At 42.7% G+C, this 18,404-nt stretch overlaps 1 protein-coding gene across 6 annotated transcripts in view; it reads right to left on the bottom strand.

Annotated features, from left to right (window-relative positions):
* LOC141048421 (class I histocompatibility antigen, F10 alpha chain-like) overlaps positions 1–18,404 on the bottom strand; it is a 490,026-nt gene that overhangs the window by 162,285 nt on the left and 309,337 nt on the right. The window contains exons 6-8 of one of the 6 annotated variants that reach the window (XM_073543972.1): positions 11,619–11,648; positions 9,589–9,634; positions 6,866–7,429 (exon numbers count right to left, since the gene is read on the bottom strand). The exons of 1 other annotated variant lie outside the window; for it this stretch is intronic. In XM_073543972.1, the coding sequence (XP_073400073.1) occupies positions 9,591–9,634; positions 11,619–11,648 (74 nt within the window). In that variant the 3' untranslated portion in view covers positions 6,866–7,429; positions 9,589–9,590. Of the gene's footprint in view, positions 1–6,865; positions 7,430–9,588; positions 9,635–11,618; positions 11,649–14,341; positions 17,312–18,404 lie in introns of those variants that run through there. 4 more of the 6 variants (XM_073543973.1, XM_073543974.1, XM_073543969.1 and 1 more) reach the window with 4 other exon arrangements.

The raw sequence follows: 18,404 nt of genomic DNA, 5'->3' as shown, positions 1-18,404 counted from the left end.
AACCAGCCTAAGACCCATAATAACAGTTTTTTTTTAAATCACTCTCAAACACTGCTTGAGGCCAGGGAACACCTCAAAAAAATCAAGCTACAAATTAATCAAATTAATGAGGATAAAGAAAAAATCTCCTCTATTTCCCAAAAATCTTTTTCACTTGAGAAAAAGGGAACTAATTCCTTCCCTGATTCCTCTACCCCTATTCCTGTCTCATTATTGGATTTATCTATACATGACACTAAGTATGCTCATGTCTTCTCAGCCTTCCAACACAATACTGCTGGATAATCCTATACTTCTAAAAAATAACATTCTCATAACTTTTCATTCTAGTAACACAATTGTACTTGACAATTCTAATGCTTCTAAAACCGGGACTGTTCCTTTTACCCCGGGCTCTCAAAAGCCCGCAATTAAATCAATTCTTTCTACCAAAAAATGGAAAAAGAAAAAGCACTACAGAGGAACAAGAGGAGGTAGAAAAAAAGAGATGAAAAATGATTCCCTAAGGCCGGTTTCACATTCGCGCTTTTGAGCGCAGCGACGGCCTGCGCACGGCCGCCGCTAAGCCCCGCCCCCTGCCCCGCCTCCACCAGTATCTCCGCCTCCGGGCGCATGACGTTGCATGCGTCATGCGTCCCCTATCTTCATCACAGAGGGCGCAGGCCATGCGCAGTTTGCGTTTGGCGGCGCATGCGTCCTTTTGACGGTGCGCCGAGCACAACCAAAATGCAACAGGTTGCGTTTGGCGCTGCTCGGCGCACCGTCAAAAGGACGCATGCGCCGCCAAACGCAGACTGTGCGCAAACTGCGCACGGCCTGCGCCCTCTGTGATGAAGATAGGGGACGCATAATGCATGCAACGTCATGCGCCCAGAGGCGGAGATACTGGTGGAGGCGGGGCAGGGGGCGGGGCTTAGCGGCGGCCGTGCGCAGGCCGTCGCTGCGCTCAAAAGCGCGAATGTGAAACCGGCCTAACAGCCACTAATAATGAATTAACCTCTAATATTTTTAATTTGTCTAATTATAATTTATCTAAACTGAGGACGCCCTTTTGTTCAAAGGATTATCCTTTTGTCCTAACAATAATCCTAAGGACTTTGATTTATTTCTGGATTTACAGACCTTTATAAGGAAGTTAACCCTAAAAAGGCATGTTTTTTAACTAAGGAAACTACAAACACGTCCTTAGCCACTGAAGATAATTTCGGTGGCTTTGCAGAATTCTTTCACCTCGACGTACCGTCCAAATCTAAATTTTACGCTTTGGAGGACAATAGTCACCACATTAATGTCTTCAGCGATATTGTGCAGAAACAATTTGAAAATACTGCACGTAATCAGAATAAACCATTTAATAACATTCCAAATAAAAAAAAGAATTTTAATTTAAACAAACAAGGAAAACAAGCATTGAAAACGCTGTCTATGACCAATGTGATTGTGATTAGACCAGCAGATAAAGGTGGAGGAATTGTAATTCAAAATCAATATGATTATGTTAATGAAGCTCATAGAATTCTTTCCGATGATAACTACTATGAAAAAAGCTAATTTAGTAATTCTAATACTATACAAGCATATAATAACCTTTTTGCTGAGGGTTTGACCCTCAACAATTTTAATAGTTAAGAGAAGAATTTTTTAAGAATGAAAAACCCAAGCATTCCCTTCTTCTATCATCTTTCTAAAGTTCATAAATGCCTGCATAGTCCTCCAGGCAGACACATTATTGCAGGCATCAATTCATTATCTTCGAACCTGGTGTCATGATCCAGCGTGGATCTGACAGATTAAATGGATAAGTGAACTTTTTTTCCTTTGGCTAGGTGCCAAAGTGATGTGATTGCCCTCGGTGGCCATTAGAATTATTACACGTGGTGTAGTTCATTCTAAGTTGCCCCGGTGGTGGTGAGTGGTAGTGCACTTTAGTTTCTTTGGTTTTGTGCACGTAATTATAATTCAGGTGTGAGGCTCTATAAAATAGAGCCAGGTGTGTTCAATCACTGTTGGTGATATATTGTGTTCGTCATTTGGGAAGCAAGCCTGGGTGAGGAAGGGGGACGAGTGGCAGCTATGTGGTCTGCAAGAAGGGCTGGCATGGCGTGGTGGAGTCAGTTTATGGTGTCGGCAGGAAGTGCTTGCATGGGTTGGTGGAGTGGCGACTATGGAGAGAGTTGCACTCAGCATGCGGGACTTGGTTGCTGAGAGCTGGACTCAAGCATGCTTGACTTTTGGGCAGGAGCTGAACTCATCTTTGGGACTCTGTTACTGGACTTCTGCAATTGGTGGTGGACTCTGCTCCAAGACTGCACTATGGTGAAGGATCCAGTTATGGTGATGGATCCGGGTGAAGATGCACACAGGTGGTGGGCTCTGTTGCTAGGAGCGTACGATACAGAGCAAAGCTAAGTGGTGATTCCCCTGTATTGTCATTTTCCCTCATGTGTGTTTAGTGCAGTGGTGGGATTAGTTTCCGCACCGACCAATTCCCTAGTGAGGGTTTAGGTTCAGGGCGAGCTAGGGTTTTTAGGTTCCTGTGCGTCGCCCGGTGCAAAACCGGCATAGGGAACGTTAGGAGTGCAAGGTCACTGGCTCAGGGGAGCTCAGGAGGTCTCCACTTCCCTATTGCAGGGCCCACCATTGTTAATGTTACCCAGGTTCCCCTTTATTGTTTAAATTCGCCTTACTGGAGGCGGGGTTTCCAGATTTACGTGTAATACCTAAATTCGCCAGTTGGAGGCGGCGTATCCAGCTGCACGTCTTATTATTTAAATTCGCCCCACTGGAGGCGGTGTATCCAGGGCCACGTGTCATATGGGTTCGCCTTGCGGTACTCGCTGCGTCCAGACACACGTGACCGTGACACCTGGCACACTACATCGATAGAATTATGTTACCGCATGTTTTTAATTTACATAGCCACCTCCGTGACTCTACTCACTTCTTGTGGCTCCTACAAGAAGTTTTATGGCAGCCACATTGCTTTTATCACCATGAATGTCACTGCACTTTATTCAAATCTTCTACATACTGTAGGCTTAGTCTGTTTTTATCACTTTCTCAAATTTGATAACAGACTTTCTTGGGCACAGAAAGATTTTATCATGACAGGAATTGATTTTATATTGAAGAACAATATTTTTACATTTGTTAATATATTTTTTTCATGAAATCAAAGGGACTGCCAGTGATGGGCTCGAAGGTAGCACCTACATTTGCTAATCTTTTTATGTGGGTTTTCGAAGAAATTTTTATTCTTAATGATATATGGCGTAAAAATATTATTTTATATAAAAGATTTATAGATGATCTGTTTTTATTTGGGCAATTCTACCAATAATATCGAGGCTTTTATTCATGAAATTAATTCTAACAGCTGGGGTCTTTCTTTTATCGCTTCTTATAGTAAACTTTCTATTAATTTTCTGGATATTACCCTGTTCATCAAAGAAGAGAAAATTTGCAGCAAAACATTTTTTTAAAAAGTGGTCACTAACGGGTATATCCACTACAGTGGTGGACACTATAATAAATGGCTCAATAATATCCCAAGTAAGCAGTTTCGCCACATCAGAAAAAACAGTTCATTAGATGCCGACTATAAAGAACAAGCTAATATATTAAAGAAACAATTTTCTTCTCAAAATTATCCCTCTCATTTAATTAAAAACACTTTCAAAAACTCTATGAAATTGAACCAGAGGGCACTTTTGGAGCATACTGATAAAAATACTGCTAATAATATTCATTGAATTTTATAACACAATTTTCCAATGAACATAGAGAAATCCGCAAGGTCCTCCATAGGAATATATTCTATTGAATGATCCCATATTAAATAAGATTCTCCCAAGAAATCAAGGATGTCATAGCCCCCAGTCACCTGAGACCACATACGATGGTTAATGGTAATTGTACTACCAATTCCACCACGGGAATTTTTTAATGTGGTACCAAGAATTGTCTTTACTGTTTTAATATAAATCATAACGCTGATTGTATAATTTCCTACTCTACAAAAGAAAAATTTTTAATTCCTTTTTTTATGAATTGCAACTCCGAATTTGTAATTTATGTTGCTGAATGTCCCTGTGGTAAGCAATATGTGGGTAGGACTACTCAACCCCTTCATCTCCGACATAATTCACATCGCCATAATATCAAAAAAGGTCTACTTACCCATGGCCTTTCCAAACACTATGCTTTGGAACATAATAAAGATTTTAAATCTTTAAAGATTAGCCCAATTGATCACATCCCAAAACATGCTCCAAATAGATCTATGAAGTTAAATAGAAGTGTATTGGATTTAAAACAGAAGTGTATTGGATTTACAAATTAGGGAGTTTGAAACCACATGGTTTGAATGAAATAACTGAGATTTTTATCTAGAGCACGCAGTCCCTTTTGAATTTTTATATGAATTTATATATATATTTTTATAATCTATTTTTATGGTTTTTATTTATTTATATATGCATATATTTATTATGATCTTTTATGTATTTATATCTTCTGGATATTATCTAACTATATGCTTACAAATTATTTATGCAGTGGCTTAATTTCAACTGTCTTTTACATAATACTAGCTGAAGATCCCGGCGTTGCCCAGCATAGTACCTAACCGTGGGTCCCGCTCTCTTCCTTAACAGCCCCGCTCTAAATCCGCCATCATGCTCTCTTCTTCCGCAGCCCCGCTCTCCACCCGGAATCACACTCTCTCCTTCCACAGCCCCGCTCTCCACCCGCCGTCCCGTTCTATCCCTCCGCATCCGCACTCTACATCCGTGTCCTGCTGTCCCTCCACAGCCCCGCTCTCTCCCTCCACAGCCCCGCTCTCTTCCTCCACAGCCCTGCTCTCCCGCTCTCTCCCTCCACAGCCCCGCTCTCCATGCACCATCCTGCTGTCTCCATCCGCATCCCACTCTGATGCCTCGTGATTGGTGTCCCACTCTGATGCTTCGTGATTGGTTGGTGATACACACACACATACATACATTCACTTTTATATAGAGAGATTTTCTAATTATATGCCTACAAATTATTCATGCGGTGGTTCAATTTTAAATATCCTCTTTATGTATAAAAATAATCTCTTTATCTGCATAAGGTCTTTTTTGCCTATAATTTTTTCCTCTGTCTTTCTCCAAGGCAGGAGGTACCGCTATGATTTTTTCTATTTATGAATAGTTCTATTGCCCTTGTTGAGCGGACTTTTTTCTAAATCATGATTTAACGACCATACTGTTTTTCCTCAAAAGGGTTTCTGGATTTATGCCTTTTTATTATGTATGGGTCTTTTTGGGGAATTGCCTTGGCGGACATGTGTGTTTTGATCCTGTGTGGTTGCGGGGTGGTTTTTTCCCTTCCTTGCCGTTCCCCGCTACTCTGGAATGCCAAACCGATTTCATTCCCTTCCTCACTGTGGGTTCATTTCCATCATTGACAGATGTAAGTTCTTTTGACCCCGTTGTGGTGCAGGGCGGTGTGTTCTCCCTCTCCTGCGGCTCTCCATTTTTTGGAGCACTGAACTGAATTTATTTTCTCCCTCACTGTTTTTGTTTGTAATTTTTCTAAAATATTTATAAGAATAATTTCTAGAAATTATCATAAATGATCCTGTGTGGTTGCGTGTTTTTCCCTCCCGTGCCTTTCCCCACTACTCTGGAGTGCCAAACTGATTTCATTCTCTCCCTCATATAATCCCTTTAAAAACATGAAACTTTAATAAATTGAGGTAAAAACACCCCCCTAGTGCAATAACACAATTAACAAACTCTATACAATAATAACCTACGTTTGCCTATCTGGACACCTCACATCCATGAATTGGCTGGTTCCTTATTGTGCCTCCTGATGAACCGTGTGGACGGGGAAACGCGTCGAGGCTGGAAGCTAAGTTTGGGTTAACCCCCAGCTGTTTCTTTGATTTTTTTTTTTTTTTTTCTGGCAATAGGTATCATCCATTGCCTTCTATAGGAACCAATATGGATATTATTCTGATGTTCCTTTATTGAACCACGCTATTTTTTACCTCGTGTCTGTGCTTGTCTGATTTTACTGCAGATTGTTTTTTTTTTTTTGGCTTTATTTGATAATGCATATGGAATCTATGTTTTCTGTAGTCTATTAATACCGAAAAAGACAAGACTGCCACTATCTACTGGTTATACAAGAGGTTTCTCTATGTTTCCATGTAATAGCCTGTCTTTTATGTATTGTACATTATTGGCCTGTGTATTATATGAAGCACTATCTTTCATCTCTTTTATTTGCTTATTGTTTTCCCACCTGTAGTTTATAATGGTCATTTAGGGCGAGTCTGGGACAGCCGCCGCGGAGTGGGGGCGCCAAATCGTATCTTATAGGGTGCCAACCTCCACTGTCAGGAAGGGATAGCAGGCTAGTGTAGGGCTATCGTAGGTTATTATTGTATAGAGTTTGTTAATTGTGTTATTGCACTAGGGGGGTGTTTTTTACCTCAATTTATTAGAGTTTCATGTTTTTAAAGGGATTATATGATTGCACTTTTGATATTTCTTCCCTGGTCCTGTGGACATTTTTTTGATTCTCTCCCTCACTGTGGGCTAATTTCCTTCCCTGACAGATGTATTTTTTTGATCTCGTGGTGGGGCGGGGCGGTGCGTTCTCCCTCTCTTGCGTCTCTCCATTATTCTGGAGCACCAAACTGAATTTATTTTTTCCCTCACTGCTTTTATTTGTTTGCAATATATCTAACATATTTATAAGGATCATTTTTAGAAATTATCAACTGGACACCAGACCACTCAGTCTCAATTTTAATCTTTATTAATAAAAATAATTTTATTTTGCATTATACAATAATAATAATAATAAATTTTATGTCTATAGCGCCGACACATTCCGCAGCACTTTACATTTCAGAGGGGAATTGTACAGACAATAGACATTACAGCATAACAATAATCACATAGATTATAACAAAATACCAAGAGGAGTGAGGGCCCTGCTCACAAGCTTACAGTCTATGAGGAAAAGGGGAGACACGAAAGGTGGGTGGTAACAGTTGCCCTGATTGTATGAACCAGCCATAATGTTAAGTGTGTAACAGTACAGATGCAGAGGGCTAATGGATGCATAAAGCATGTGGGAACATGATGCGGGGAACCTGGTTATGGTAAAACTTTTGGCTGTGCCACACAGGGATAGATTAGGTTAATGTGTTGAGGCGATAGGCCAGTCTGAATAAATGCGTTTTCAGGGCACGCTTAAGATTCAGCGGCACTAACTTCAGAAAATCTGCTCCTTCATTCCACTTGGTGGTTTAAATGTAATGCATCCGCCTTTGAGATTAAATGCCCCTTCTTTGCGGGTTCTTGTCCATTTTTGTCGAAAGTCGGGATCTACTTTTTTCTTTTTTGTATTTTCTTATTCTTGACTTAACCTACAAATGAAATGAATTAATGATTATGATAAATATTTGTCTTATGTATATTTTCATATTTCAATTGATGTGGATTTGATAACCCTGTGACTGCAATGAACTTTGACATCATGTCATCTAATCCATTGGCGCCGTTTTTTTAAATCCAGCATGTATTTAAATCAGGTAAATTTGCACTGTATATGGTATGTGGTATTTACTGACGAAGGGGACATAGGAACCCCGAAACGTGTTGAATAAATCACTCTGAATCCTCGACATATTCCTGGAATTTATCCTTACGGCAGCGCGGAGTTACTCCACAAATTTCCTACTGAACATATGACTGTATGAGGTCGTGGATCGACCTGTGGATCTGCAGCATCCGCCATTTCTACACGCTTGTATCTTATCTTCACCAGGTGAGCAATTGTCTTGGTGTATCTACTCTGTGTAACATGGATAAGACCCTATTGCGCTTTTTTGTCTCCTCTTTCCTCGCAATACGATACACTACTACAAACATGCTGTAATGATCAGACTTTGATAAATCGCTGAAACAGGACGACCACTCACAGCTGATCCCATTGATTGAAAGCATCAGCCTAATTTCACCTTGCTAATTCTAAAGGTTCACATACTTTTGATACTCAGACATGTGATATTGGTTCATTTTTTCTCATATTAAAAAAATCAAAGTCTAATATTTTGACTCATTTGTTTGGTTTTGTTCTATGCATTTACATTTAGGACTTTTGTCAAATTTATGCAGAAAAATGGAAAATTATGAAGGGTTCCCAAACTATGAAGCAGCATGTAACGGCAAATACAAAAGAAGGAGGCGGTGCAGGGAAGCTATAGAGGGGGGTTGATGGATAGCTGAGAGGCAGCTTAAACAGAGGGACACTCCATACCGCTGTGACAGAATGCAGGTAGGAGGACCTATTTATAAAAGTCTATATTTTGGCGTTAATGGTCAGAAACAGAAGAGCCACCTTCACAGAATGCAGCCATAGTGCTGCTGAAGGTGGATTTTAGTTAAAAACGCTCTGGGGGGTGACAGGTTCCCTTTAAGCTTGATGAAAGGTTAAAACCCGCAACATTGTGACACTACTGTCACCCTACGTCAATCAGGCTATACTACTGTCACTTTGTGTTATTGTAATGGTGTGATTGTTATGAGAAGCAACTAATAAAACACTTCAGCAGCCGGATGTCAGACCCCACCAATCTGATACTGATGACATTCCCTATGGATAGCTCATCAATATCAGAGTATTAGACAACAACTTAAAGGAGGCCAAACTACATAGGAGGAGCACTGTTTAGCTGCAAGGATGAGGATAAGGTGATTATTGAGAATCTGTCACTTGGTTGATGCTTCCCAATCAGGGAAAAGACTTGAATAGGAGCAGAGATCCTTATTCCAGCAATGTGTCACTTTCTGTAGTTGACAAAATCTGATTTATCTGCTGCAGCTCTGCTAGTCCTCTCAATAAGCTCCACATAATCACACCCACAACACTGACTGACAGCTTATGGCCCATAGAAAGCTGACAATCATGCTGTATGGTGGGGATAAACTAAGGTCACGAATATATAGGATTACAGAGCAGGAGCTCATCACTGAGAGGACTAGCAGAGCTGCAGCAGATAAAACAGCAAGTTATTGAACTACAGCAAGAAGCTCAGTAAGTGACCCAGCACAGGAATTGGGGTCTCTGCACTTACTTTATGTTGCTCTCAGATAAGAAAGCAAAAACCCAATGATAGATTCTCTTTAATCTCGGTAGAGAAGGGAGGATTGAAGATTGTTACTGACGGTGTCTGTCCCAGGCTGCAATAGAGAACCTTCTCCTGCACTAATTGTTTTTCCGATTTTTCATTCTTTTTCTTTCCTTTCCCACTTTTAGTGTATGACCAGCTGTAAAGGAATCTGTCTGCTCCCCCAGTCTGCACCGTCCATGTACCGGGAATATACAGCATTTATATTCTCATCTTATAAGTGACGATCACATTATAAATGATCAATATATATGAGAAAACCAGACGAATCTCACCGTTCTTCCCCACAATCCCTTTACAATCCCTTCCCTCCTCCCCACTTTACTCTTTACCCCAGTAAGTTTCTCCTAATTCATTGCACGGCGGCAGCATTTACAGAAGACATCACCACTCACCATTAGGCGTTGGCCGGATTATTGGAGTCGGAGGATGTGTCCGAAGCTGTGAAAATAGGAAATGATTTATAGCAAAATCCCGCAGATTTATAAGATGTCACAGATGAAATGTGAGTAGAAGATGGAGAAACACCGGGAAACCTTCTCCTTCGCTTTACTGTTTTTTTTTGTTTTCTTTATTCATGTGCAGCAGTTTTCATTCTCCAGAAAATGTGTCTGGTTTTCTTTTCAGAGAGCGTTTACAGAATGGCGCCTGTGTCTGTCCTCATGGGGTGTAACTTGCTACATCAGGACCACATGTAAGTCACTGGGATGGCGCTGGATAGAAGTTGTGTCCGTGCCGTCCGCAGCATATAAAGCTCCCGCTGCATCTTCTGGGACCGGAGCGAGTGCAATCCAAGCACTTTATCTCCTCATCCACCTTAATAGAAATTTGCCGCCAGGGTTTTGCCACCTAATCTGATAGCAACATAAGACAGAGACCCTGATTCCAGTGCTGTGTCACTTACTGCGCTGCTTGCTGTACATTTGATAAAATCCCTCTTTTCTCAGCAGGAGATTATCACCACAGGACAAGTAATGCGCTCTGTATAACTCTATTGATTGGCAGCTTTTCGTTTACCCTGTACACAGGCAGAATGTTGCCAATCAGTGATGTGGGCAGAATTATACAAAGCTCAGCATGCAGAGAACTGCCAGATCTGCAATGGATAAAATAGTAATTTTATTAAAATGACAACAAGCAGCCTGGTAAGTGGGAATCAGGGTCTCTGCCCCTACATTATGCTGCACGCAGATGGAATAGCAAACGTTTGGTGACAGATTTCCTTTAAAGAGAGTCTGTCATCCACAAAATTCTAATTGACCCATTGATACATTCATATAGGAGATTTAGCCCCTATAAAATAAGACCTGTACTATAGATTTTACTTTCTTTCATTTTATATAAAAACAGTTTTATTATATCTGTAAATGAAGGGTCCTCAGCGCACCACTGGTGTGGCCAGGAGCTCAGGACACCGTACCACCCACTCTATTACAATCCTCAGCCCTGCACACACTGACACTGCAGGGGTGTAAAGCATACACAGTGTCAGTGTGTGCAACTCGTTCTGATCCCCCTATTGTATGCAGCAGCCGCTCGCTCTGCACATAGGATCACACAGTAGCAGGAAGCCGATGCTGACAGGAGAGGTAGATGAGGTGTGCACACTGACACTGCAGGAGCCGAGTGAGTGCTGGAAGATACAGTGTGAGAGCGCTCTCCTTTCCTGTCAGCATTGGCCATCCACTACCGTGTGATCCTATGAGCAGGCGCTGCAGACAGGATAGTGATCAGAATGCACCCGAACACACTGACACTGTGTGTGCTCTTGGCCCCTGCAGTGTCAGTGTGTGCAGAGCTCGGAATTCAGGTCAGGCAGCGCTCCAAAGCGAGTGATATTAATCGATATGAGTGGAGATGCGGAAGATTGTAATTACAGGGGAGGAATGGTGCACTGAGCCCTTGGCCATTCCATGGGTGCACCGAGGAGCCTCCATTTATATATCTAATAAAACTAAAAAAGTTAAATCTAGTCTAAAAGTATTTTATGGAAGTCAAGTCCCCTATATGAATGTATAAAAGGTTTAATGTGAGTTTTGGGGGCTGACTCTCTTTACTGCTTTCCTCCCAGCTCAGCGCCGCCCCTGTCCACAGGTCGTGTCTGGTATTGCAGCTCCATTGTAGTGAATAGGGCTGAGCTCCGATCCATCACATACAACCTGTGGACGGGGCCGGTGCTGTGTTTGAAATAAAGCAGCCATGTTTTTTTGATCCTGCACCACTCAGGTGTAATTAAGGTGTATGGAATATACGGGGTCGTCCACTTGGGTCTCTGTCCTCTATGATCCAGAATGGAGAGTCGCTCTGTAAGATCAGCGCTCCCTCTGGGGACACAAGACATCCATGTGTTTCCTTAATGCCGGCTGTGACCTTACAGCAAATCTGCCAAAACCTCCCATCAGAGCCACATGTGCAGAATACTCACTGCCGGTCGTCTTGTATACGGCTTTTCTTCCTGAAATAAGCAGAGAAGATGGAATTAGGAAGAGAAACCTGAAGACGCCATTATCATCGGTGACATATAATAATAATATAGTGTAATGGGGGAGAGATGAGGGGAGACGATATACAGTCAGGAGCCCCTACAAATAACATATGGAAGAGCACCCACAGACCAAGGAGAAAAGTGAGGAGCCCCCAACCCTAAGATATAACACAGCCAATCAGAAAGAAACATGAGGGTATAACACAGACATGGACGACATTGTTGGTACCTTCTGCTAAAGTAACAAAATCCCGCAATGGTCACTGAAATAACATGAAACTGACAAAAGTAATTTTCAAGTTTCATTTACTGAATATCAACTAATGAGAATCAGACTTTGTTTTTTGCTTTTGAATTGTGGTTCAGTCAAAAATGTAAAAAAAAACCTAATGAAAATGGCCGGGACAAAAATGATGGTTCTTTTAATATTTTGCTGCACAAGCTTTTGAGGCAATCACTGCAGACAGACGATTTCTGTGACTCTCAAGGAGATTTCTGCCAACGTGCACAGGGATTTTGACGACTTCTTGTGAATAGACTGCTCCTGGCATCTCAGGTATGAAGCCGTCTTCTCCACACATCAGATCTCAGCTCCTTCCACAAATGTTCAATAGGGTTTAGATCAGGGCTCATAGAATCTACAAGAGAACGAGTCCGATACTTTGCTCTTAGCCAATCTTGGATGTTTTTAGCTCTGTGATTTGGGTCATTATCCTGTTGAAGGACCCATGAGCTGCCACTTAGACCAAGTTTTCTGACACAGGGCAGCACATTTCACTCCAGAATCCCTTGATAGTCTTGAGATTTCATTGTATCCTACACAAATTCATAAGACCCCCTGTGCCAGAAGCAGCAAAGCTGCCCAGAAACCTAACCAAGCCTCCTCAATGTCTCACTGTAGGTACAATGTCCTTTTCTTTCTATGCTTCATTTGAACATAGAGCTGATGTATCGCCAAAAAGCTCCAGTTTTGTCTCCTCTGTCCAAAGGACATTTTATAGGGATCTTTGTGGCAACAATGGTTTCCTACTTGGTAGTCATCAATGAAGTCCATTTTAGCCGAGACAGCGACAGATGGTGCAATCTGGCACTGATGTACCTTGATCTTGGAGTTCACCTCTAGTCTCTTTGGATGTTGTTTTGGGCTTTTTGGTTACTTGTATTTTTATTACACATCTCTTCAATTTCTCAGCAATTTTTCTCTTACCCCCATCCATGGAGGTTGGCTATAGTCCCATAGACCTTAAACTTCTGAATATGTGAAGCTGTAGTAATTATAGTCTTTACTTTTAACATGTTCATCTATATTTTTCTTTATCTCCTGAGAGAACTCTTTCCTTAGCTTTCTTTGGTCCATGATACCAAACAGCACAGTGACTACTTTTCACCCAATTAATTGGCTGATTCACTTATTAAAAGTATGTAGACCCCTGTGACGCTAATTACAGGTCACACCTTAGTTTATTATGTTACTATGGTTAAATTATTTTCAATCTTCTCTTGAGGTACCATCTCACAGCCATATGTCTCAACTGGGAACACAATTGCAGTAATCAGTCTTTTTTGACAGTGATTGCGACGTACTTGCACTTCCACCTTTGGTTCATGGTTGTGCGCCCCAGTGCTATTTGACACAATCTCTGCTGTCATTCCGCCACTGATGGACACACAAAAAATGAAGCGGTCAACCACTTTTATTTCTACATTTTTGATCTTTATATGGACTTCCTTCATGGTGATGGTCAGGATTTTGGATTTCTTGATGTTCAGTTAAGTCGCACTTTCTCACTTTCTACCTTTAACTACAAAAGCTTTAAGTGCTTCTTACTCTCTGCCAGCATAGTTCTATCATCTGCACATATCAGATAGATGATTCGAGTGCTGGGGAGAAAATAGGCAGAAAAGCCTTCTGCAAAGTCCAGGTTCCTTATGATTACTTCCACATAGAGGTTGAAAAGAAAGGGAGAGGACGCCTCCTTGTCTTGGGCCCTTTTTGATCTTGAACCATTCATTATTTCCATACCTGGTTCGCATTGTGGCTTCTTCATCGACTAGAGCAGGGGTCCTCAAACTACGGCCCGTGGGCCACATGCGGCCCGCGAAGGACTTTTATCCGGCCCCTGGCCAGGCTGACATTAACTGCACTGATTGCATCGCCCTCACTGCTGTGGTGAACCAATCAGCGCTGCAGCCGTGATGAACCAATCAGCGCTGCAGCTCACAAACACTGCCACCCCCCTGACACGCCCACTAAAGAACTAGACTGCAGAGTGCAAACTCGCGGGCGAGACGAGGCGCCGAGGAAAGGCGTTGTGAAGCCCTCAATATGCAGCAGAGACCACACAGACGACGTGATTGTCATCACGCGGCCTGATGACGTCACGCCGTCTGTGCCGGAAGAAGACTGAGACGAGCGGGCGCCTCTTCAGAACAGCGGGGGACATAGGTGAGTAGTTTTTTTTTTTTTCTTTTTAACTCCGGGTCCTATTGGGGACCTGTGCTGCGAAATAGGGACGTTTACCTGCCTATTGGGGACCTGTGCTACGTATTGGGGATCTGTGCTACCTACTGGGGACCTGTGCTACCTATTGGGGACCTGTATCTGCCTATTGGGGACCTGTGCTGCCTATTGGGGACCTGTGCTGCCTATTGGGGACCTGTACCTGCCTATTGGGGACCTGTGCTACCTTTTGAGGACCTGTACCTGCCTATTGGGGACCTGTATCTGCCTATTGGGGACCTGTGCTGCTTATTGGGGACCTGTACCTGCCTATTGGGGACCTGTGCCTGCCTACTGGGGACCTGTGCTACGTATTGGGGATCTGTGCTACCTACTGGGGACCTGTGCTACCTATTGGGGACCTGTATCTGCCTATTGGGGACCTGTATCTGCCTATTGGGGACCTGTACCTGCCTATTGGGGACCTGTACCTGCCTATTGGGGACCTGTACCTGCCTATTGGGGACCTGTGCTACCTTTTGAGGACCTGTACCTGCCTATTGGGGACCTGTATCTGCCTATTGGGGACCTGTGCTGCCTATTGGGGACCTGTGCTACCTGTTGGGGACATTTTCCTGCCTATTGGGGACCTGTGCTACCTTTTGAGGACCTTTGCTACCTGTTGGGGACATTTTCCTGCCTATTGGGGACCTGTTCCTGCTTATTGGGGACCTGTGCTGCCTGTTGGGGACCTGTGCTGCCTATTGGGGACATTTACCTGCTTATTAGGGACCTGTGCTGCCTATTGGGGACATTTACCTGCCTATTAGGGACCTGTGCTGCCTATTGGGGACCTGTGCTACCTATTGGGGACATTTACCTGCTTATTAGGGACCTGCGCTGCCTATTGGGGACCTGTGCTGCCTATTGGGGACATTTACCTGCCTATTGGGGACCTGTGCTGCCTATTGGGGACATTTACCTGCCTATTGGGGACCTGTGCTGCCTATTGGGGACCTGTGCTGCCTATTGGGGACCTGTGCTGCTCACTGGGGACATTTACCTGCCTTTTAGGGACCAATGCTGCCTCTTGGGGATTCTTGCACCACACTAGTCTGAGCCTGAGGTAAAAGTGGAGTTCCACCAATATGGGCACTGGTGAGGCTGCATTGATGGGCACTGATCAGGCTGCTTTGATGGGCACTGATCAGGCTGCATTGATGGGCAGTGCAGTTTGTATGTCTCTGTGTGGGCAATTTTATTGCTGGTATATTGTTTTTGTAGCGCTGTATATATGTTGGTATTTTACTAATAGCAATTTTGAATCGCTAGGAAACAATGATATCAAGAAAGAGAAAAAATTGACTCGAAGTGTAGGATATTCGAAGAACCCAAAAGAATCGGTAAGTTTGATGATTTAACTTTACTTCTTCATTTTTAATATTGTATTTGTTCCTATTTTGTTTTATGATTTCTAAATAAGATATGTGCAGTGTGCATAGGAATTTGGTGCTAATTTTTTTTAAACTATATTCCGGCCCACCAATGGTCCGAGAGACCGTGATCTGGCCCCCTGTTTAAAAAGTTTGAGGACCCCTGGTCTAGAGTGACAAGATTGAGCTAAACAAGTGCGCCGGCTCCTACCTCACTTAGTGCTTCCCAAAGCTTATCCTGCTCAACACAGTGACAATCCTTGGTATAATCAGTGAGGTGCAGGTAGAGCGTCTTCTGGTGCTCTCTCATCTTTTCTATTATCCATCTCAGGTTTGCGATGTGATCATGTCCCTTTATCCTTACAGAATCCAGCCTGGGCATCAGGAAGTTCTCTATCAAGGATGTTCTGAATGATCCTTAGAAGCAAATTGTGGCCATGGGGAATCAGGGCGATTTGTTTTATAGTTGGTGCAGTCCCTGATGTTGTTTTTCTTCAGCAGTGGGATAAAAACTGATTTTTTTTTTTTCCGGTCCTTTGTCCATGTGCAGGTCTTTCAGATTTTCTGACACAATGCTGTCAGTGCGACTGTCAGGACTGGATTGAGGAGCTCTGCAGAGATGACATCAACATCAATTACTTTGTTTTTTTGGCAACTGCCTCAGAGCCCAGTCCACTCGACTTTCCAATAGGTCTGGTTCTGGTTCCTCTTTGCCTCTGTGAAAAGATGGACCGGATTGGGGGTGCCTCTCTTGCGTCGGTTCCGGAACTGTTGAGAGTGTCACCATTGTTGTCGGGGGAAAAAGATTTCTGATCCGGACCAACCTTTGCACTTGACTGCAGCGGGCGTGACTAAGATAAAAGGGGCTGTGCGCGGAAAAGCAGGGAGAGATCTGGTGAGAACACAGCGCGCAGCAGGGGAAGGTTGGTGCTCCCTCTTTGGAGCAACTTGTTGATGCAGGCCCACGCCATAGATTCCCTGCGGCTGGGTACATTGACTGTGTACAGCAATCTGCTGTGTGCCTGCTGACTCCCATGACCGAAAGTCTGACACGTACCGATTCGGTGATTGCTGCAATGGAACAAGGAGTGAAAACTTTAAAGAGGTCTGAATACTTTCCGTACCCACTGTATGTATACTTAGGACCAAGTATAGGACATATCGGTGAAGAACTGATAAAAACAAGATGAAAAAAATATTTAAAGTCCAAAATGTGTGACACAAATAATAACTTTATTGATTTTATGGACACAGACAGGTGCGGTAGGGGAGGGAACAAATGACTAGTAAAAAATGGACACACCATAAGGGACAAGATACAATAAAATGGTATATAGATAATAATAGCAGCAAAATTCAGATGGCATGTAATTAATAGTAAAAAATATGTGCAAAATAATAATCAGAATCTCAGTATACTACTTAGACTAATTTTTGCTGTGATACCATATAGATCTCTATACAGGTAAGGAGGAGAGCATAAAATGGAGAGGAAGGAGTACAGTGCATATGTAGTGGAATCGCTATGCAACGTCTGCAAAAAGGGGAAAACAATTATACTGCTCTGTCTGAATTAGAACAGAGCACAAAGGCAATGCAAGTGATATAAGAAAGACTTGACTAGCAATTCATGGCTGCTGTGACATGCTATAACGAGTGTTAGAAATAAATTGAATTCCTCATTTTAGATGGTATATTACCAGATGAGCTGTGTATTGTCCCTTGGATGCGCCCACCCCAACAGGCGTTTTGGCGTCTGCCTATAAAAATGTTATAGGTTTTTACATTTTTATTGACAAATACTTCAAGTTTCTGTATTTATGCAATCGTCCTTGATGTTTTACTTAGAAAGAAGAGGCTTCTTTGATGCACTTCTTTAAGCTATGCCAGCCTCTGGAAGCGTTTGTCACACTGTGCATGCAGCTGCACTAACACCTGTCTGATTCTATTTTAGAGCAAGCTCTGCACTGGTGTTGAACCGATCCTATTGGTCAGGTGTGGGGAAACTACCAACCACATGCCATTTATGGCTCGTGATGTAATTTTTTCCAGCCATTTGCCAGAGTAGTGGGGGCTGCAGTGCTTGGGTCGTCGGCCCAGTTTGTCTGGCTGCTGGCCTTTTAATTCTTCCCTAGACTGTGCGCATGCGCACGCATCATTCACTACCGAACACTGTGACGCACGCACTGCTGAATTATGTCCTAACTATGTCCAGTGCCAGTGTCAAGACGTTCTTTGTGGGAGGAGTCAGTGTGCTCTGCACGCTTATCCTGCTCCTTTCTATGATGAATACAGCAGTCGCACTGCTATGTAATGTTTACAGCAGTCACTGTCTCCTATGTGATGCATATTTAGCAGTCTCAGTGTTTATCTTATGCATATGCAGCAGTCTCAATTTCTCATATATGATGTATATACAGCAGTCTCAGTGTCTAATATGTAATGTATTCAGCAGTCTCATTGTCACCTATGTGATATATGTACAGCAGTCTCTGAGGCTCCTATGTGATGTATACTGCAAACCTAACATTGCGTGAGCTTTATGACCATTACATGAGCAGTGATGACTTTAAGGAGACATGCAGTGAAATGGGCAACTGTGTTCGTTACAGCTTACTGCTGCAAGTTCTTAACAAAATTTATCATCGCAAAGAGTCGAATGCGCTACAGATTGATGCAAACCTGGAAGATGTGAGAGCCCCATCATCAATGCCACCTAACATCACAGACTCTCCAAAGAGGAGCAGCAAATGTTTGACCAAATATAGCAGGATTATTTAAAAGTTGATACCGTACTTTTGTATGGCTACGAATGGTGCTATAAATTTCCCAATGACCCTTGGCAGAAAAAAG

The sequence above is a fragment of the Dendrobates tinctorius genome, unplaced genomic scaffold (assembly GCF_039654945.1).
Source record: "Dendrobates tinctorius isolate UK_male_01 unplaced genomic scaffold, ASM3965494v1 ptg000135l, whole genome shotgun sequence".
Classification (NCBI taxonomy): domain Eukaryota; kingdom Metazoa; phylum Chordata; class Amphibia; order Anura; family Dendrobatidae; genus Dendrobates; species Dendrobates tinctorius.
The sequence above is the reverse complement of the archived record's forward strand: the minus strand, read 5'-3'. Positions and strand labels throughout refer to the sequence as shown.